A 21,932-nucleotide genomic window follows, 5' to 3' on the forward strand; every position below is an offset into this window, starting at 1 on the left:
TATCTGATAAGATATTTGCAGATACCTTCTCCCAATTAGTAGGATGTCTTTTGGTTTTGTCGACTGTTTCCTTTGCAGTACAAAACTTTTTGTCTTGATGATGTTTAAACTTTTAGAAAGAAGATTAAGAGTATTGGCAACAATAAATGAAGTCAGAATAGCTTGGTTAAAGCAAGCAGATGTAGCTTATTAAAAGAGTATCTCCTTAATTCTATAGCACGTGCTAATATTTTGCTTTCCAAGTACACACATTGAGACATAAACCTAGCTAGGATGTGCTCGTTCTATAAAAATGTTTTGCAAAACAATCCTCAGCTCCCTAAGAAAATTTAAAAATTTGAAAATTAAAAATGATATTTGAAAATTGAAAAATGCAACCTTTGATAAAAGCAAAGGCTATGGGAATTATCCTAGTCAGAAATATTATTCCTTTTAACTCTTCCATTCCTACTTCAGAAACCATTTAAATTTATTCAAAAAGATTTAATTTTAAAAAGTTCTGCCCAGGGCAGCCCCGGTGGCTCAACGGTTTAGCACCACCTTCAGCCTGGGGCGAGGTCCTGGAGACCTGGGATCAAGTCGGGCGTCGGGCTCCCTGCATGGAACCTGCTTCTCCCTCTGCCTGTGGCCTGTGTCTTTGCCCCACCCCCCCATAAATAAATAAAATCTTAAAAAAAGTTCTGCCTAGAACTTAAATTTAAAAGTCTGCCTAGGAAATAAATTTGAGATTTTTAGTATTATTCACAGTAATGCTGTGTTGGTCTCTTAAATTAACTTAAACATATGGTTATGTAAGAGACAGATGGATGTTCCTTTTAATGAATTAATGCCAGAATATGAGTATTCTTTTAATTATTTTAAAATTTTATTTATTCTTTTTGAAATTTCACTAATTTCTAAACAAAATTTACTCTGAAATTTTTAACTACACTGTGAGAGTGATGGCTAGTTTATTTTCTTAGATACAATTTTGATCTCGTCTCAGTAATTTCAAGAGACACTTAGTAAACCATAAAATTGTACTGATCCCTTGACTAGCATATCCTGAGGATTTATTGATTGATCTGTTAATTTGTCCATGCGTATATGAAACTATTTCTGTGTATGGTTGGGATCACAATTAGTATTAATGCATTCACTAACTTATGTTTGTGAGTACTTTTGCTGTGTACTTTTAGTAATAACATTGATTCGAAGTTTAGTATAAAGTTACAGTATACAGACCACTGTGTCAATTACCTCATACATTATTTTGTCCTGGTTTTATATATATATATATATATTTTAATTAAGTAAACTATGCACCCAACATGGGGCTTAAACTCAGCCCCGAGGTCAAGAGTCCCATGCTCTACCTACTGAGCCAGCCTAGTGCCCCTATTCTGTCCTATATTAATTAAACAAACATTACCCTTAACTATTATAAAATGAGTTTTTCTTTTTATCATGCATATGAAGTATATGTATATACTTAGTAATATTTAAAGCCAGTTAGTCTTGAATGACCAAGATATATTCTTCAGTCTCAGCCTTTCCCCCTCAGTATACTTAAGTTTGTTTTAGGTGAGCCACAGATTGGGTTTATATTCATAGTCTGGCAATACCAATGTAGCTATTTTTTGTTTCTAGATTTGGACTTGTTCTTAGATCATTTTAAACAGCTAAGTTATATATACTCACTTGAAGTGTAGTGGTTTAAAACTGCCGTACAAGAATTTTAACTTACTATTTTATATGGTGAGATTTTTATATTTTTATATTCTGAGAGTTGTCAGATCACACATTGATCATTCTTTGATTTTCTGCCCGAAGTAGAGTCATACATGTATTTCACCTCATGTAACGATTCTTGATTCTCTTTAGGAAAAGCTGTATCCTGGAAACTGTGGGAATAAATCATAGATTCAGAGATTTATAGGACAGTTTCTACAACTCATGACTTAAAACATATAAGAACAATTACAAATATGTAAGGCTTGTCTATATGTACTTTGCCCTTAACACTTTAGTTTGTGCCTGTGTTAGAACTGTTCATGCGAATGCATTTTGGGGTCTATCCATAATACTGAAATAATTCTCTATATTCATGTGAAATTACTTCAGTTTACCTTCATTTATAATCACCCCTAGTTCTTACTTGTCATTCATATAAATTAGAGGGTATAAAGATCTGTGATGACCATTTTCCCCCCAGTATGTTTAGCATTCTGATCTTATACCATTCAGAGTGATGTTAAAAGTAGCAACTTCCTGATTAGACACCAAACACTAGACATACACAGAGCGCAGAAATTTTATATTAAAGACATATATGACTTGATAGAATAAGTATGTTTGCAAAGTTGCTGATGGATATCGATTTCCTTTTATTTAGGGATATCCCAGAAACTCACCCAGGCAGTGGGAGGGTTCCAGTACTCTTAGCAATATGATAAGCTCCCTTTCTTGAGTGAATTGTATTTTCCAGTTTGAAGATTTCAGTGTCTTTTTCCTTGGCAATTTTAGAAACACTTATGTTGATTTGATGATTGTTGCTATGTTGGAATAAAATTGTTGTTGATAGAGCTGGGTCTAAGTCCCAACTGGGCCTCAGTTTTTTCAATTGAGGGCATAGACTCCCTGATCCATAAGAGTTCTTCCTGTCCCGTGACTCTCTGCTTTTGCTTCATACAATTTCTGTCATATTTTGGTTGACTTTTTGAATGTAACAGAAGACCTTCAAGAAAATCCCCTACATAAGACTTGACCAAACCTGAGATTTTAGGGGTTGCGGGGAGATGAACATAAAACCTTCAAAGAGGAAACTGTAAGCTGAGTTATATAAGGTGAATAGGTATTCTCAGCACACAATAATAAAGAGCAAGGGCATTCCAGACTCAGGGAACCTCACTGTAAAGTTAAGTATCCATGAAAGAATGTGGTGGGAAAGAAAAGGAATAATTTGAGTTAGAATTTGGCAAGTATTTTACAGGATAAGGTCAGAGGAGAAAGTTGGGCCCAGATTTTTAGTTTATTAGCCATTACCTTTTAGTTAAATATACTATATTTATATGCTTTTTGAATATCAGAGATGTAGCAAGAGTTGGGAGATAAGAAAAACTTCAAAATTTTAAACCAAACTACTTTGGGTTTTTTTTTTTTAACCTTTTAGAAAGCAGCAGTTTAGTATCTTTGCTTAATAATTGTGAGAATGTTGAAGAAAAGAGAGGGTTAGGATTAATCAGTTAAATATCTTTACTTCCTTTTGTTATCTAGCATTCACTTCTTAGGCATTTTCCTTTTTTTTTTTTTTTAATAGTACCTATTTGTTTTCCTAATTAATAGGCATTTAGTTCCTTTTTTAGTTTATCACTCCTCTTGATAATTAGCCTAATACTCCAGTCAGTCATTTTATTTAGATTGTCATCGTATATGTCTTTTGAGCTCTGTGTTAGTAGGTGGATTTTCCATGATCTTCTGTGAAGTTAGAGTGCACAACCATTTGATAGTTGTAAAAAGTATATCTATAGCTGCAATTTCCTAATAGAAGGAAATTCTTGTAAGGGCAAAGATCTAAACCTTAAAGAAAAAAAATCTAAAGATATCCCCCTTCCCCAAAATACCCCTCTAAAAATAAGGGGTATTTTGTAAATAAGTATTACTTTATTCTTGCCTACAACTCTTTTCAGAGTCTTTATTAATAAGAATGCTCTTGTGTGTGACCTAGCATTCCAGGGCAGGGCTGAACACATCTCATTTCCTCTAGCTTCACCATTAATTACTCATATCAGCACTTGTGTAGATCTCACACTGGAGAGAGTAAACTGCAGCTTAGATTCTTTTTCTGTTTTTAAGTTTTATTTTAATTCCAGTATAGTTAACATACAGTGTTACAATAGTTTCAAGTGTACAATAGAGTAATTCAGCAGTTCCATACATCACCTGATGCTCGTCACAAGTGCACTCTTTAATCTTCATCACCGGGCAGCCCGGGTGGCTCGCAATTTAGTGCAGGGTGTGGTCCTGGAGTCCTGGGATCGAGTCCAATGTCGGGCTCCCTGCATGGAGCCTGCTTCTCCTTCTGCCTGTGTCTCTGCCTCTCTCCCTCTCTCTGTGTCTCTCATGAATAAATAAAATCTTAAAAAAAAAAAAATCTCCATCACCTGTTTCACCCATCCCCGCCACCTCCCCCTGTAACTATCAGTTTGTCCTCTAAAAGTCTATTTCTTGCTCCCGGCCATCTTGGCGGTTGCTGTTGGTTGGGGCCGTCCCGCATCTAAGGCAGGAAGATGGTGGCCGCAAAGAAGACGAAAAAGTCGCTGGAGTCGATCAACTCTAGGCTCCAACTGGTTATGAAGAGTGGAAAGTACGTGCTGGGGTACAAGCAGACCCTGAAAATGATCAGACACGGCAAAGCGAAACTGGTCATCCTGGCCAACAACTGCCCAGCTTTGAGGAAATCTGAAATAGAATACTACGCCATGTTGGCCAAAACTGGTGTCCATCACTACAGTGGCAATAATATTGAAGTGGGCACAGCATGTGGGAAATACTACAGAGTATGCACACTGGCTATCATTGATCCAGGTGATTCTGATATCATTAGAAGCATGCCAGAACAGACTGGTGAAAAGTAAATCATGCAAAATTTTTCTTTAATAAAACTGGCCAGAGCTTGTTTAAAAAAAATAAATAAATAAAAGTCTATTTCTTGATCTCTTTCTCTCTCTTTCTCTGTCTCTCTCATTTCCCCCCTTTTGTTTTTTAAATTCCACAAATGAGTGAAATCATATGGTATTTGTCTTTCTCTGACTGACTTATTTTGCTTAGCATTATACTCACTAGCTCCATTCATGGCTGAATAATATACACACTACATCTTTATCCATTCATCGGTCAGAAGGGGACACTTGGGATGCTTCCATATTTTGGCTATTGTCAGCAGTGCTGCTACAAACATAAGGGTGCACATATACCTTTGAATTAGTGTTATTGTATTCTTTGGGGAAATAAATACCAGTGGTGCGATTGCTGGATCATACATAGTTCTCTATTTTTAACTTTTTGAGGAACCTCCATATTGTTTTCCACAGTGGATGCACCAGTTTGCATTCCCACCAATAATGTACCAGTGTTCCTTTTTCTCTACATCCTCACCAACACGTATTGTTTCTTGTATTGAGTTTAGCCATTCTCATGGGTGTGAGCTGATATCTCATTGTAGTTTTAGTCTGCATTTCCCTGATGATGAGTGATGTTGAGCATCTTTTCATGTGTCTGTTGGCCATCTGGATATCTTCTTTGGAGAAGTATCTATTCATGTGTTTGGCTCATTTTTAAATTGGATTATTTGGTTTTGGGGTGTTGAGTTTTACAAATTCTTTATATATTTTTGTTATTTTATTTTATTTTTTTTTAATTTTTTATTTATTTATGATAGTCACAGAGAGAGAGAGAGAGAGGCAGAGACACAGGCGGAGGGAGAAGCAGGCTCCATGCACCGGGAGCCCGATGTGGGATTCGATCCCGGGTCTCCAGGATCGCGCCCTGGGCCAAAGGCAGGCGCCAAACCGCTGCGCCACCCAGGGATCCCTATTTTTGTTATTTTAGATGTGTATATCTTTATATATTTATTGGATATATCATTTCCAAGTATCTTCTCCCATTCCATTATGTTGTTGCCGTTTAGTTTTGCTGATTTTTCCTTCAATGGGGCATTGTATTTTAATATAGTCTCAGTTTATTTTTGCTTTTGTTTTCTTTGACTCAGGAGACATATCTAAAAAGAAGTTGTTTCAGCCGATGTCTGGGAAGTTACTGCCTGTGTTCTTTTCTAGAATTATGGTTTCAGATCTCACATTTAGGTCTTTTGTCCATTTTGAATTTATTTTTGTGTGTGGTATAAGAAAGTGGTCCTGGGGATCCCTGGGTGGCTCAGCGGTTTAGCACCTGCCTTTGGCCTTGGGGCATGATCCTGGAGTCCCGGGATCGAGTCCTGCATTGGGCTCCCTGCATGGAGCCTGCTTCTCCCTCTGCATGTGTCTCTGCCTCTCTCTCTCTCTCTCTCTCTCTCATGAATAAATAAATAAAAATCTTTTTCTTTTTTTTAAAAAGAAAGTGGTCCAGTTTCATTCTTTTTCATGTTGCTGTCCAGGTTTCCCAAAATTACTTGTTGAAGAGACTTTTTCCCCATTGGATATTCTTTCCTACTTTGTCAAAGATTAATTGACCAGGTAATTGTGGGTTCATTTTTGGGTTTTCTTTTCTGTTCATTGATCTATGTGTCTATTTTTGTGCCAGTACCATACTGTTCTGCTTACTGCAGCTTTGTAATATAACTTTATGTTGCCTCCAGCTTTACTTTTCTCCTTCAAGATTGCTTTGGTTATTTAGGGTCTTCTGTGGTGCCATACAAATATTAGGATTGTTTGTTCTGGTTCTTTTAAAAAAATATATTTTTTAATCAAAAATTTTTAAAGATTTAATTTCGTTATTTGAGAGAGAGAACACATGCGCATAAGCCAGGGGGAGAGGGAGAAGGAGAAGCAGGCTACTTGCTAAGCAGGAAGCCTGACGTGGGGCTCAGTCCCAGGACCCCAGTATCATGACCGGAGCCAAAGGCAGATACTTACTGAGCCACCCAGGAGTCCCTGTTCTAGTTTTGTATGAAAGTGCTGTTCGTATTTTGATAGAGATTGCAGTAAACATGTAGATTGCTTTGGGTAATTTAGACATTTTAACAATATTTGTTTTTCCGATCCATGGGATGTCTTTCCATTTCTTTGTGTCCTCTTCAGTTTCTTCAGTATTTTATAGTGTTTAGAGTATAGGTCTTTCAGCTCTTGGTTAGGCTTATTCTTAGGTATCTTAATATTTTTGGTGTATTTATAAATGGGATTGTTTTCATAATTTCTCTTTCTGCTGCTTCAATATTGGTGTACAGAAATGCAACAGATTTCTAGATTTCTCTACATTGATTTTGTATCCTGTGACTTTACCAAATTCATTCATCAGTTCTAGCAGCTTTTTGATAGAGCAGCTTAGATTCTTATTACATTGTTCTGAGTGTTTCCAAAGATAAGTGGTGGGTGGTGTCGTAAAATGATGACTTCTGTTTCTTAGGGGCATCTGTTTAACAGCTGAACTCTGATGAAGATAGTAAATGATTTCCAATTAGTGTGATTTCCTCCAGTTGTGCTTCTCATAGTACTGTTTTTCTCTTTTTTCATGTTATTGTTTCTGATGAACATATTTTTCAGTTGAGTGCTCTGAACTTTTTTTTTTTTTAAGATTTTATTTCTTTATTTAAGAGAGAGGGGTGTGGGGAGGAGCAGAGGGAGAGGGACAAGCCCACTAGACTCTGTGCTGAAGGACAGTTGCAGTTAGAATGGTGGTGATAGAGCCAGTTTTCATACTTTAGGGATCAAATGGGAGATACGGGAGTCCATTGACTTATGACTCAATCTACTTCACTTACCTAAAATAATACTGTGGGATTAATCTAATTAGAATTAATGTTTTGGAGAAATGTTAGGTAAGACATTGACCAGCAATATCAAATATGTCAGGAATGGAATTCCAGTATTGAGCCAGAAAAGTTTCTTGGTTGTAAACAACAGAAACTTACTATAACTTAAAGCAGAAATTGCTTACATTACAGAAAGGGAATTTAATGGAAGGCTATTTTTAGTTCATAAGACTCTATGCAAATACTGGAGAACTCAGCCCAGAACAATGGTGAGAACCAAAGAAGGCCACAGAGCCAAGAGCACAGCCATTGTCTCAGCTCAAGAAGTTGAGTTAGGACAGCCCAACACTGGCCACCCCCACAGCCACTAGCACTGCTGCCACTGGCATCTCCCATTGCTGCTGTGAATCTAAATCTAAATTCACTAATGCCTAAGACTTTGAATTCTAGGTAAGTATCTGATTGGCCAGCTTCGATCACATGTCTGTGTTGTAGTTGCTGGAGAGCTGGGAGAGAAATTATGTCTGTCCCCTTCAGGCTTCTGCAGTTAGAGATTTTTCCTCACAAAAACCCACAAGTAGACAAGATATTCAAATGCTGGATAGCCAAAACCAACAGCCAGTACTATAAAAACTAAGTTCTAAATCTTAAAGGTTTAGGGAAACTAATTTGAAAGTCACATAGCCAAAATGAAAATGATTTTGTAAACTCAGGAATGTACTCCATGGCTTACTTTACTGATATTAAATATTAAGAATATTAAATTTAAAACTTGGCTTTGATCTCTCCTGCTTTGTACCGTGTAATATAGGCCCTTAAATGTCCTCTTCTCTCCTATCTTCTCTAGACTCCTATAACGTTGGGATTTATGAAGGTAGCCTGGTGGTCAGACCACAAGAGACAAGTGGTCATAACACTGCTAACCCTCTTAGTAGGAGTACATTTCTAGGAGTGAGATTGGTCTCAGCTAGACCTAGAGGGATATTAGGAGTAGTTATGACCCTGGGGAGATGAAGTAGGGTGAGAAAAATACAAGCAGAAAAGCAAACTGGGTTGGCCAGGGGAAGGGTGAAGGATAGGGAGTGTTGGCTGGGGTGGTGGTGGGGGTATTTTGGGCCACAACAGATACTGAGTAGCTGGGCCAAGCTGGTGATTGGGAGGGGCGGGAGACATGCAGTGGAGAGAAACAGAGCATGTGTTGTACAGTTAGTGGCTGCCCAAATCCTTCAAAAATAATGCCTGTGAGAACTCTTTTATTATTGGAGTTTTGTTTTGTTGGGATTTGTTTTTGTTTTTATTTCGGTACTAGAATTTAATTTTATTTTTAAAGATGCTTCTCTGACAGAAGTTTCCACAGAGGAAAAGACCCTGTGTAATTTAAATAAAGCTGGACTTTTTTACTTGCACCCTCCTTTTTAGGGTTTATTCTTCTTTTAAATTTAAATTCAATTAATTAACATTAGTGTATTATTAGTTTCAGAGGTAGAGGTCAGCAATTCATCAGTTGCATATAATGGTGCTCATCACATCACATGCCCTCCTTAATGTCCATCACTCACCCCGTTCCCCTACCCCCTCCTTCTAGCTACCCCCTCAGCTCCCCCCTTTTTAAGACTGATTTTGACATGGTGACAAATCTAAAAGAAATACAAATCAGGGTGCCTGGAGGGCTCAGTTAAGTGAATCTTGGTCTCAGCTCCAGTCTTTATCTCAGGGTCATGAGTTCAAGCCCTGCACTGGGTTCCACTCTGGAGGTTGAACCTACTTTAAAAAAAATAATTAAAAAAATAAGATGCAAATCCAAAACCTCATAAACTTGGTAGGTAGTGTAACGCCTTTAATTATGTCTGTTGAAAGATACTGCACAGGGAATATTAAATAAAACAGCAGCAGTATCCTTTGACCCCCTCCGCACCACACACACACCATCATCACACAAAGGCCACAGCTCAGGTTAGCTCTGTGTCCGCTTCCTTTCCACTCTTCCAATTTTGAGACCCTTCTTCCCTACTAAAAACTACTTAAAAAAAAAAAAAAAACAATTTAGCATCTTCCAACTCTCTTCTCTATCTGTAATCTCACCCCTATCATACATGCAGTCCAGCAGCACTTAAGAAAAATGCTTAGAGAAAGCAGAGGTAGAGTAGATGCTTTGAATACTTGTGCTTCAATTATTTTCTCCATCTTTTAAATTAAAATTAAATTGTGAGGGTATCTTGTTCTCTTGGTTGAATTTACAGAGAGTATCTCTGACAGTTGGCAGTAGTGTTTGTGAAAAGGAGTAGTGAGAGATCATGGAGGAAGGATGCCAGATCAGGAAGGACCAGGGTATAAAGAGCTTTCATTTCCAGGCTGAGTTTGGATGGGGAGGGAGTACCTGTCACTGGCAGGGAAACAGTGCTTCTCAGCCAGCAGGGCGATGGAAGAAACCTGGTCAACAGTGTCCCTGTCTCTGGTTGTGCTTCCTGTACATTTCCTCAAGGACTTCTCTGACCTCAAACTTTTTGGTGCTTTTTTAAAAAAATTATTAAATACTTAAAATAGTGCTTTTTACTTGCCTCACTCACTGTTCCAAGTATTATCTTATGTAATCTTTATAAACAACCTATGCACTATGTATTGTTACTCTCCTTGTTTTACTGATGAGAAAACCAGGGCACAGAGAGATCAAGGAACTTGGTCTAGATCCTGCGGCTAGAAATGGAGGTGTTAGAGGCAGAATTCAAACCCAGGCAGTCTAGCTCCAGAGCCCATGCTCCTCGTAGTCTCTTGTCTGTCTGCAGCATGCTGGCCACTGCTTTGTGAAAGCAGCATCCTCACATGTCTGCATCAGAATTGCTAGGGACCCCTGCAAAACTTTGGCGCACCTGAGACCTACCATATCAGAATTTTTTGTAGGGGGTGGAGAACCTGGATGTTTACATTAAGTCCTGTAGATGATTCTGATATGGATCCTTTGTTAAAGAACTTCTGGGGCACCTGGGTGGCTCAGCGGTTGAGCGCTGCCTTCAGCCTGGGGTGTGGTCCTGGAGACCCGAGATCGAGTCCCACGGCTGGCTCCCTGCATGGAGCCTGCTTCTCCCTCTGCCTGTGTCCCTGACTCTCTCTCTCTCTCTCTCTCTCTCTCTCTCTCATGAATAAATAAAATATTTAAAAATTAAAAAAAAAAAAAAAAGAACTTCTGTTTCAGAAGGACCTGCTACTGTCGATATGTTCACTTCTGATCTTGGCTTCCTTTGGCGGTAAGATTAAATAGTTCCTGAAGGATACATGATTATTATAGAGCTTAAAATTAACACTGTGATCCCTTAGTTTGCCTTTTGAACCATCACTACGTGAAATTTAGTTGAAATCCTTTCTTAAACAGTATTTGACCAAACAGGGAAAAAAGAAGTTTCCTTCCTTTCCCATACATGCATTGTATGTCAAACATGAGTGGAAACTGAGAACTTGCTATTCTATTTATGGTGAGAATGCAGAGAATGTACAAGATTCTGGAAAATATACCTTTTGTGGTATGAAGAGAGAACTCTTCTGAACTCTTTGGAACCAGTCTAATAGTGTACCTCTATGCTTGATGAGGATTGCAGCTAGCAATAAATCTCAGCTTCTGGTGTGGACCAGGTGTTCAGTTTGGCTATCTTTCTAACCCAAGATCTCAAGAGAAAATTGATCCACTAAAGTAGAAAAATCAGATTATGGTAGGTTATAGTTAAAATTTTAAGGGCTTTAAAAAGAAACTTTAAGATTTTGTTTTGTTATTTTTCTTTTTTTTTTTTTTATAAATTTTTTTAAATTTATTTATGATAGTCACAGAGAGAGAGAGAGAGAGAGGCAGAGACATAGGCAGAGGGAGAAGCAGGCTCCATACACCGGGAGCCCGACGTGGGATTTGATCCCGGGTCTCCAGGATCGCGCCCTGGGCCAAAGGCAGGCGTTAAACCACTGCGCCACCCAGGGATCCCTGTTTTGTTATTTTTCATTTGGTGGTTTGCTGTGTCAAGATCAGTCTTTCCTAAAATGTACTTCAGGGGATGTTTTGAGTCCGTCCTTTTTCTTTGTGTGAAACCAAGATCAAAATTACTTTGGAGAGAAGATTGAGATCTTTAGTAGAGACTAGAAGAATATCCAGACACAGAACCATGCAGGAGAGATAACTTTAAAAATATAAAGTCAGTAGGATGCCTTACCACCACCACCCCCAACACCAAAAAAGTTGTAGCATCATTGATATGAAGGAGTCCACAGGAATAGTATCTCCCTGCATGTACCTCCCGCCGCTGCTGCGATAGTTACACACAAACACACACACACAGCATTTGAGACTACTGTTACATAAGTTTACACCATTTTTTTTTGTTTCTGCCTAGAACTTTAAAAAATTAATTTTTGTCTCAACCTAGCATTTTCCCCATTTTTAACAACAAAAAGTAATTTTCTTAGATATCTAGATTTAACTTTTTCTTTGAGATGTTTCCTAGTAATCTCTTTTCTCAGAAAACTTGTTGGCTCACTTTGCTGTAGACTCACCTTCTCCCTCCCCACTCTGCATGGTTACTTTGGTAGCTGATCTGTAGGATGCAATTCAGTCTTCAGGAAATTCACTTCCTACCAGTAGTCCTGAGTAAAGTGAATTTTCTAAAACGTAACATCTTGTAAACATTATGTCTGACAAACCCCTATGGTTAAACTCTCCATGCACTTAGTGTTTGATCTTTTTCCTTAAGACATTTTTTGGATTGCCTCACTGTTGGCACTCAACAAATGATGATCGATAACAAGCTTCAGGGGTCATAATTTATTTCCCTAAATCACACACTGTCCAGCTTTTGAAAAACTCTGTATTGGGACTGACAAAGTTTTGAACTTGATTAGCTTGAGTTATTGAATGGAGTAATATGAGGTACAAGGTCAAAGACTTGCTGGCCTGATCCCTGTTCAAAGCATATAACCAGCATTTTGTCGAAGAGCTTTCTCTAGGGAAAATAGTCCTGACCTGGTTTAGAAACACTTTCCCTGCAAACTCTCATTAAGAGAGAAAAATGACTTGGAAGCTGCTGTCTTATCCTTGGGAAAGTATTTATAAGAAAGCATGTTGACCAAGAAACTCTAAATTAATGCTACTTTTTTGTTTCTTGGTTTTTTTTATTCATAGGAGATACAGAAAGAAAGAGAAACATAGACACAAGCAGGGGGGAAAAGCAGGCTCCATGCAGGGAGCCTAAGGTGGGACTCGATCCCGAGTCTCCAGGGTCATGAATCCCGGTCTCCTGGGCTGAAGGCAGCGCTAAGCCACGAAGGCAGCACTAAACCGCTGCCCCAATTAATGCTACTTTAAAAAAAGAGAGGCAGGGGGCTGCCCCCAATTAATGCTACTTTAAAAAAAGAGAGGCAGGGGGTGCTTGGTGACTCAGTGGGTTAAGGGGCTGACTTCAACTTAGGTCATGATCTCAGGGTCCTGGTATCAAGCCCACTGGGTCCCTGCTCAGTGAGGAATCTGCTTGTTCCTCTGCCCCTCCCCACCTACACATTCTCTAATTAATTAATTAGTTAATTAAATCTTTTAAAAAAGAGGCAGATCAGAGCACCTGGCTGGCTCAGCCAGTAGAGCGTGCAACTCTTGATTTAGGGGTTGTGAGTTCAAGACCCATGTTGAGTGTAAAGTTTATTTTTTTAAATTATTTTTTAAAAAGAAAGGCACAGACAATAATTATTAGGTTGAACTTTATGAAATTACTGATATTTGACCCATAAAAAATTGGCAGTTTTATATGGTACAACCTTATACATTTTTGTGTGAATAAAAGGGGAGAGAAATCAGAGTCCATTGGGCAGGTTTGGGTACTCCAGCAGAGAAAGATGAGAACCATATATATTTTTTTTATATAAATTTATTTTTTATTGATGTTCAACCATATCTTAAAGCAAAATGAGTTTGTATTTATTGGGATTTCAAGCTAATTTTTCCTCTGGTGACCTTGGCAGTATTTATCACGTTTGAACATAGTGTAAAAATTTTCTTCTTGTCAGATGTAAACCTTAGCTCAGTCTTAGGCCATCTGTTGTGCACTAATAGTTTTGACTTATTCTTTCTCTGACTGGCATGCATATTAATGGTGCTGATGCAAGCTTTACATTTCCTTTTATTGGTCTGTAGTTTTATTACATATGTTAGTGGTACAAATACTGCATTCATATTAGCTATTTATATTAACTACTTCTAGTTTGGGGGTGACTAATGTACTTAGCTTATGCTTTTACTATAATGGGAAGCCCTACATCATAGACACTTTAACAGATTTTTAAAATGATTAAATTCTACTTAGTTTTACTACCTCTAATTTTTTTTCTTTACGATTTTTTTTAGGATAGTGTCACTGTATGTGTCTGTGTATTTTAATGATTTCAAATTTCTTAATTATCTTTACTTTTCAGTTGCTTTAATGTTTGGACACATTTCTTTTTTTTTTTTTTTTTTTTAAGATTTTATTTACTTATTCATGAGAGACCCAGAGAGAGAGAGGCAAACACATAGGCAGAAGAAGAAGCAGGCTCCCTACTGGGAGCCTGATGTGGGACTCGATCCCAGATCCCGGGATCACGCCCTGGGCGAAAGGCAGATGCTCAACTGCTGAGGCACCCAGGCGTCCCAGACACATTTGATTTCTGATCAAGAATTAATACAGCTCCTAGAAAACAACATAAATTCAGAATATTTGACTTTGATAAAGAGTTTTGAAAGGCCTGCTTCTCATTGCTGCTTTGGCTCTCCTCTATTTCCAAGCTTTAATATCCTCTTCCCTTTGTTTGGTAGCTTGAAAGAGACTTGGTAAGATAAATGAGGTAGAGTGATAGTAGAAAACCAGAGCTCCCCAGGATAGGAACATAGATGAGAAAAAAATTAATGCAAAGTTACTTTGAAATGAGGATAGATGCTTTTATTTTTGGTCTGGTTTTAGCTGTTTTATATTGGAAAACCAAGCCCATCACTGGAATCCAGTGGATATGGACCAAATATCAAATGTTACTAAGTCATTGTTAGTATAGAGGCCAAAATTTGACAAATAGAGGCCAATGTTGATCCAAATAAAGCTGCTCAGTGTCACAGTGAAAATTTGATGAATAGAGACCAATGTTGATCCAGATAAAAGCTGACCCAGATAAAATCAGTGTCATGGTGCAGCCTGTTGCAGACTGTTTCATTCCCCAGGAAATATCATTAGATATTAAATACATTCCTTTTTGGGGCACCTGGGTGGCTCAGTGGTTGATGTCTGCCTTTGCCTCAGGTCGTGATCCCAGGATCCTGGGATTGAGTCCCATATAGGGCTCCCAGTGGGGAGCCTGCTTCTCCCTCTGCCTATGTCTCTATGTCTCTCTCTGTGTCTCTCATGAATAAGTAAATAAAATCTTTTAAAATAAATACATTTATACATTCCTTGGTATCAAAGATATGGGGCTCTCCAACCTTAGGCAAGAGTTTCCTAATACAAGAGAAGCCGTCTTACCTAGTACAGTAGGGACTACTGGATGATCTGTGAATTAACAAAATTGCTTAAAGTAGGAGATCATCAAAATGTGTATTTAATTATATAAATGTGGACTTGTTTGCCAAGTTTTGATGTAAGGCCAACATCTTTTCTTTGAGTTCAGATCTAGGAGGGTTCCATGTTGCCTTTTTTATACAAACTACACTCACAATGCATCAACCATGATTTCCAGTATGTTACTCTTACTCTAGATTAGAATGAGAATTTAAAGATACTTTTTAAGTAATCTGAATGCAGACTGGTATGGGTTTTTTTCTTAGTTTTTTATGGTTGTCTTAGAATGAGTGAATTTTTTGAACAATTGATTTTTATTAAATCTCGTTCTTTTCACACACTTTTTTTGTCAATTACTCTAATATTTTAAAAGATTTATTTATTTATTTTAGAGAGCAAGAGCACGAGTATGGGGGGCAAAGGGAGAGGGAGAGAGAATCTTAAGCAGATGCCACACTGCGCTTGGAGCCCAACGTGGGGCTCAGTCTCATGACCCTGAGATCACAACCTGAGCCAAACCCAGGAGTTGGAGGCTTAACCAACTGTGCCACCCAATTTCCCTAATGTTTTTTTTTTTAATTACACAATTATTCTAACAAATACAATTAGCAAAAGTAGTTTTGGAAAAACACACTAGTCGTGAATGTTCACTTGTATTGTGGGCATCAGTAAGTTTTATTTATTTTATTTTTACATTTTTTTATTTAAATTCAATTTGCCAGCATATAGTATAACACCCAAATGCTCATCCCATCAAGTGCCCTCCTCGTTGCCCATCACCCAGTTTACCCCATCCCCCCTCCCACTTTCCCTTCTGCAACCCTTTGTTTCCCAGATTTAGGAGTCTCTCATGGTTTGTCTCCGTCTCTAATTAGTAAGTTTTAAAGGAGAGTGGGAAGGGTCATTTAATCTCAGCAGTCAGTTTCCACTCTATACAGATATGTAGAGTCAATATTAAACAACACTTAGTGGGACCTTGATTTTATTGTGAATTACCATTTCAACCTTCAGCTGAGCAAAATGTGGTCATGTGCTTTTGATAGGTTAATCTCCAATGCTCTAGCCCTCTTAGAAAGAGAAGAGGCATAATTTTGGATGTTGCATTATGTACTAATATTTCGGTTTTCTTCTAACAAAGTGCTTGGAAAAGGGAATAGGGAGAATTTTATGAAAATAGCAGATTTTCTCATGCACAGTATTGCGTAACATTGGAAAACTAATGTTTTATTATCACAGTGAAATGTTTTGGTGTTTTCCCACCAGTGTTTCTCTGACTTCTTCTGGGAATAGAAATAACAATGTGTTGATGATAGTGTCTGTCCACAAAGTTTCCTCCCTGAGGTATCTGAAATCTGAGATACTTTTCAGGAGTGCATTTGGAGATATCCTAAAATTAGTGACATAGATTTCAGCAATACTGCCAAAATAAAGCTCCTTTGTTTCTGAAAACATCACTAATAGAATTAACAATATGCTAAAAAGGAGTGATATGAACATAGTTGAGTAGAAAAAACTGATTCAAAATTCACTGTTAGGCGGGCGTTGGTGGTATAGTGGTGAGCATAGCTGCCTTCCAAAATTCACTGTTACAGCAAAGAGTATTTAATTTGAGAAAGTGAAAGTAAATGTTAAATGAACTAGCTATATGGGTGTGTATAAATTATTTTTTAATGTAAGATAACTACTATTAGAATTTGTAATATACCGACTTTGATTCCCTGCAGTTCTGTGGTAACAAGCACTTTAAATTCTAGATCACCTCTCCCTCCCCCATCCCAGTTTGCACACTTTAATAATTAGAGGTAAGTCTGGTTAATGTACTATTTTTATCCATTCAAGATTCGATTCTTCTTTTTCATAAATAATAATGTATTTTTTTGGCATTCTTCTACAAAAGCAACTACTTTGAAATTTAATGAAGAAAGAAAGCAGGAGACATTATGTTCAGATAATCATGTTTAAGAACAATATTTAGTATGGTATCTAGATCTTAGCAGGAAACTCAGATTTAACTCTGATCCTGACCTTATATCCCATGACCAGTGGAATCCAAGTGTGTTTATTTTTACAGTAGCTTTAATTTGAGGCTTACAAGTTTGTTGGTTTGTTTTCTCATTCAATTTTGGGGACCCTGAAGCAATATTTTAATTATAGGAATTAAGCTATTTATAATTTTCATGGCATGAAGATCAGCAAATTTTGTTTTTTTCTTGGCTATATTATGTTATCTTACTGAGAAATGTGTGATCTTTGTGTCTAACAATGCACTTAAAAAAAAAAAAAAAAAAACCTCCCATGCTGCAATGCTGGAATTCTAACAGAACAACTTCACTCATCTTTTCCCCAACTTAAAAGAAAAAAAAAATCTGTTCTCATAGAAATACTGCCTCAAGTTAAACAAAGGACAAGCAGTTACTGGAAATGTTTTCTATACAGTTCTTGTTCATGTATATTCATTTCAATTTGTTTTTTGCATTCTAGATTTTGTCTTCGCTTTGCTGGTAATTGCATTTTACAATCACATTGACCTTTGAACTAAGTTGCATTGAATTTTTATTACCTTCAGCTGTGTTAAATCCTACTTGTAGTGAGTCCTTCAGCCAGTTTGCTGAATGAGTGATGAAGCAAGAGGGGTTAATATCAGGTTCAGTTCTATCTCAGTTTAATCGTGCTCCCTTAAGTGGAAACACTAATGTATGTTGTTTTTTCTTTTTGCTGTGACAATTCTTATGTTTTTGCTAGGGAAAAGGAGTTAAGATGTTTGAACAGTAGTTCATATCAAAGTCCTAAGTTGTTTATAATAGCTTTGGAATACCTATAGTTGTACATACCCTTTCCAAAACACATATACTCCCCCTTCTCATCTTACTTTTAGTATTTGTGTGGTTGGAAACCAGAAACCTCAGGTGCCACGGGTCACTTACAGATTATCAAAAGTTGGCAGTGTTACATTTGGAACTTTATACTTGTGCTAAAACATGCATTTATAATTTTTTAAATTCTTGAATTGTATGCTTTTTAAGGGTCAGAACTATAAATCTCCTTTAGTATATACTTATCACTTACCAAAATAAATCTAATGCTGTGGTTGCTTCAAAGGAGAAGGGGAGGCTAAACCGGCAAAGTTCTAGGCTTTGCCTTTACTGTAAATTACAATCAGAATCTCTATTTTATGTACCAGTAATTTGGGATCAGAATTTGGGGTGGGTGGCAGAAATGGTCTTCCTCTTTAAAAAAAAGTAAAAATGACTCTTTTGGATTGATAATTTCAGTATCTTGTGATATCTAGTCTTGCACCCTCATTGTACAAGATTGGAAACAGACCCAGATCATACAGCTTATTAGTGGCAGAACTAGAATTAAAATCCTTCTCTTCTGATTCCTTGGCCAGTAGCTTTTATAGTGTACCACAGCATATATATTACCAGAACCTAGGAGTATTCCAAGAATACTACGTAGCACCTGGTAATGATAGATGCTCACTAATTCATAAGATGATTTGTAGTTAATGACCTGTAAGCCAAGCAAAAATAAAAAATGTCATTTTTTTATGATCCCAATGAAATGTTAGCATCTTAGAAACTCTGATTTTGACCTATTACAAGACTAAGCTTGTAAGTTGTTACAACAGATTGTTCTCTGTTATCCTTAGGATCACCTGCTGTTACCAGCTACCACCCACAACAAGACCACAAGGCCAAAGATGTCAATTGTATTACCAGCAATAAACATAAATGGTAAGTTGACATTTCAGTTTATGAATGACATAAGATTTCTTTGTTTAACCAATATTCTCTGGATTAACTAAAAGACGTTTAAAATATTTGGTTGGTCAGATATATGTTCATGCATTAATCTTGAAACATTTTCCACTTTTTTCACAAAGTATTATTTTTAAAATCCTATACTCTCTTTAAAAATAACTCTTTTAAAAGTTAAAAGATTTAAAGTTAACTTTTAAAATTACTGTATTTTTAAGAGAAAAAATTCATTCTTTTATTTATAAAATCAGAAGAGTTAGCATATTGACTGGCTCTACAGAGTTATTGTCTGTAGCTTCTCTGCTTATACATATAATATAAGAATTCTGGGTTCTGAGCGTAAATTTGTGAGTTGGGTTTTGGGAACTCAGAGCAGTTTCCTGTATTATGTAGATGGTGACATAATTCCCAGACCAACCATCACAAGCCTATTTAGCCCGTAATACTGATGAATTTGGTATTGATCGTATTAGTATTCCATTTTGTTTTCCTACTAGTGCTGGGTATTACATAAGATACAAATAATGCTGTAATACCTTGAGATCATCTAAAGATGTTAAGGCATCTTGCTTATAATCTAGAAAGAAAAATAAGCCCAGAAATCACTATACTCCAAGAAAAAAAGTCTCATAAGGAATATACAAATTGCTAAAGAAACTTAATAAAGGAGAGATTATTTCCATCTGGGTTCTTCATAAAAAAGAAATATCTTACTCCCAGTGCCAGCTATGTGTTGCAGATGAGCATAGTGTATATTGTTGACTAATTGCTTTCTCTGACACATCATATTAGGCTCTAATGAACCTAGGAGGATTGGCTATCCTTCTCAAGTCCATTTATTTGGTATAAAGGAACTACCAGTACATTTTCTAACCAGTAGTAAGAATCTCATAGTTTATGAATAAGCCAAAAAATGAAAAGCCTTTTGAACTAACCTGCAGTTGAACCAGTTTATTTTTTATTTTTATTTTTATTTTTTTATTTATGATAGTCACAGAGAGAGAGAGAGAGAGAGAGGCAGAGACACAGGCGGAGGGAGAAGCAGGCTCCATGCACCGGGAGCCTGATGTGGGATTCGATCCCGGGTCTCCAGGATCGCGCCCTGGGCCAAAGGCAGGCGCCAAACCGCTGCGCCACCCAGGGATCCCTGAACCAGTTTACATTCTGATTGATGATCATAGTTAAACAACCAAATACAATTATTTTAATAATAAAACAAACTGGGATTCTAGATAAATTAAAAAAAAATTAGTCTTAGAGAAAAAATATTAGATACTCATTGTATATTTTAAGACCATAGACACTCTAAAATTTCATTGAACTTTATGCAGACTGCTTATTAGAAATGCTTAGGGGGTTATAGGGGTACCTGAGTGGCTCAGGTGGTTGAGCATCTGGCTCCTGGTTTCAGTTCAGGTCATGATCTCAGGGTCATGGGGTCGAGCCCCACATTAGGCTGCATACTCAGCACAGAGTCTGCTTGAGATTCTCTCCCTTTGCCCCCCCTCCTGTTCACGTTCTCTCTCTAAAATAAAATAAATAAATAAAATCTTTTTTTTTTTTTTTTTAAAGAAATGTTTAGGAAATCATGATCTCTGGGTTGTGAGATCAGTGTCCACATAGCCTAGAGCCTGCTAAGATTCTTCTCTCTCCCTCTCATCCTCCCCACCCTCCCTCTCTTTGCTCTCTTAAGAAAGAGAGAGAGAGAAGAAAGAAAAGAAGAAGAAAGAAAGAAAGAAAAGAAAAGAAAGAAAGAAAGAAAGAAAGAAAGAAAGAAAGAAAGAAGTAAGAATGAAAGAAAAGAAAGAGACTGACTTAGGCAGCTTGTTAGGCTTTTTTAAAAAAGATTTATTTTAGAGACAGAGAACGTGTGTGTTTGTGTGTGTGCAGGGGGAGGGGCAGAGGGAGAGAGAATCTCAAGTAGACACCCCACTGAGCACAGAGCCCTGTGTGGGGCTCAGTTTCACCACCCTGAGATCATGACCTGTGCCAAAATAGAGTCAGACACTCAACCTAGTAAACTACTTAGGCTCCCTGAGGCAGCTTTATAGAAAAAATAAAACATTTTTTTTGCTTAAAGCATGAAAGAATTATGATATTTTTCTTAGTATTACAAAGATTTTTAAAGCAAGTTAAAAAAAAAAAAAAACTAACGTTTGTTGAGCATAATGTATCTTCCCTCAGTAGAGGCATACCTCCAAAGCTTGCACGGAGCAGTCCTACTACTACTTCACGAAGGACGGTATATCCCAGAATGTACTGTTTTACACTCCAAGAATATGTTTAGGAAATACCATTGATTCTTTTTTCATAGGTACCTAGGTTTCTGTGCTTGAACCATAATAGATTTAAGTTCTTGGTCAGCTTATGCTCAGAAAGGCTATTATCTAAGCTTCCAACAAGACAGAATTCACTTAATTTTGTTCTGATATTTATGCAAGAGAATGCCTGGTTTTATTTTATAACAGTGAGCTATCATATTTACTAAGCCAAAAACAATAAGATGCTGCTTGACTCTGTTGATCTTGGCCAGGGGGCTAATTTTTGAAAATGAGCCTTTCGTGGATTTGAAAAATACAATCATTAGAAGATCATTTCCTTTTTAATCTGGTTTTGATTTCTTTGTACATAAATTTAGTTTTTTCCTTTTTAGGGTATAGTAAACTATTTGAGAAGTTAAGAATCAAATTCGAGAGATATTGGTTGACTGTCTACCTCTTTTTGAATAGTTCCCTCCACCTCCTCGCTCTGAGGATACTTCTCACATTAGAATCTGATTTTACTACTCACCTTATGTGCCTCAGAGCCTGCAGGTGGGGTGGGGTCTATCCTTGCTCCCCACTCCAACTTCCAAATGATCTCTCCTTCTTTCCCCTTTAATTCCCCTAACATCTTAAAGTGTATAATGCTAGGTTTTACTCCTCTTACCCTGGTTCGTTGCTGTCTTCTGTCCCACCTTCATGGATGACTCTCCACCACTGCCTTTGCAATCTCTCTGTGTAATTTTAGCATCCAGATAGAGGATTCATCCAGCACCCTGGCCTCTTTTTTTTTTTCCCCACCCTGGCCTCTTTTGATCTCGTTCCCCCCCCCCCAAGGTTATTTATTTATTTGTTTATTTATGAGAGCACTAGTGGGGGTTGGGGGGCAGAGGGAGAGGGAAAAGCAGATGGGAGCCAA

General features: G+C 37.4%; 2 protein-coding genes across 2 annotated transcripts in view; both read left to right on the top strand.

The window, feature by feature from the left end:
• Window positions 1-21,932, top strand: part of ATF6 (activating transcription factor 6) — a 198,332-nt gene that overhangs the window by 127,836 nt on the left and 48,564 nt on the right. The window contains exon 15 of the mRNA XM_041773611.1: window positions 18,644-18,728. Coding sequence (XP_041629545.1) covers window positions 18,644-18,728 — 85 coding nt within the window. The remainder of the gene's footprint in view (window positions 1-18,643; window positions 18,729-21,932) is intronic.
• Window positions 4,186-4,660, top strand: LOC121501528 (60S ribosomal protein L30-like). Its single transcript, XM_041773612.1, has one exon. It carries the CDS (start codon window positions 4,269-4,271, stop codon window positions 4,614-4,616), a length of 348 nt encoding a protein of 115 aa, XP_041629546.1. The 5' UTR covers window positions 4,186-4,268; the 3' UTR covers window positions 4,617-4,660.

This window comes from Vulpes lagopus, chromosome 11 (assembly GCF_018345385.1).
Source record: "Vulpes lagopus strain Blue_001 chromosome 11, ASM1834538v1, whole genome shotgun sequence".
Lineage (NCBI taxonomy): Eukaryota > Metazoa > Chordata > Mammalia > Carnivora > Canidae > Vulpes > Vulpes lagopus.

Excerpts from the sequence above, each read along its gene's own strand:
- LOC121501528 (XM_041773612.1), top strand. The coding sequence starts at position 4,269 with ATGGTGGCCGCAAAGAAGACGAAAAAGTCGCTGGAGTCGATCAACTCT.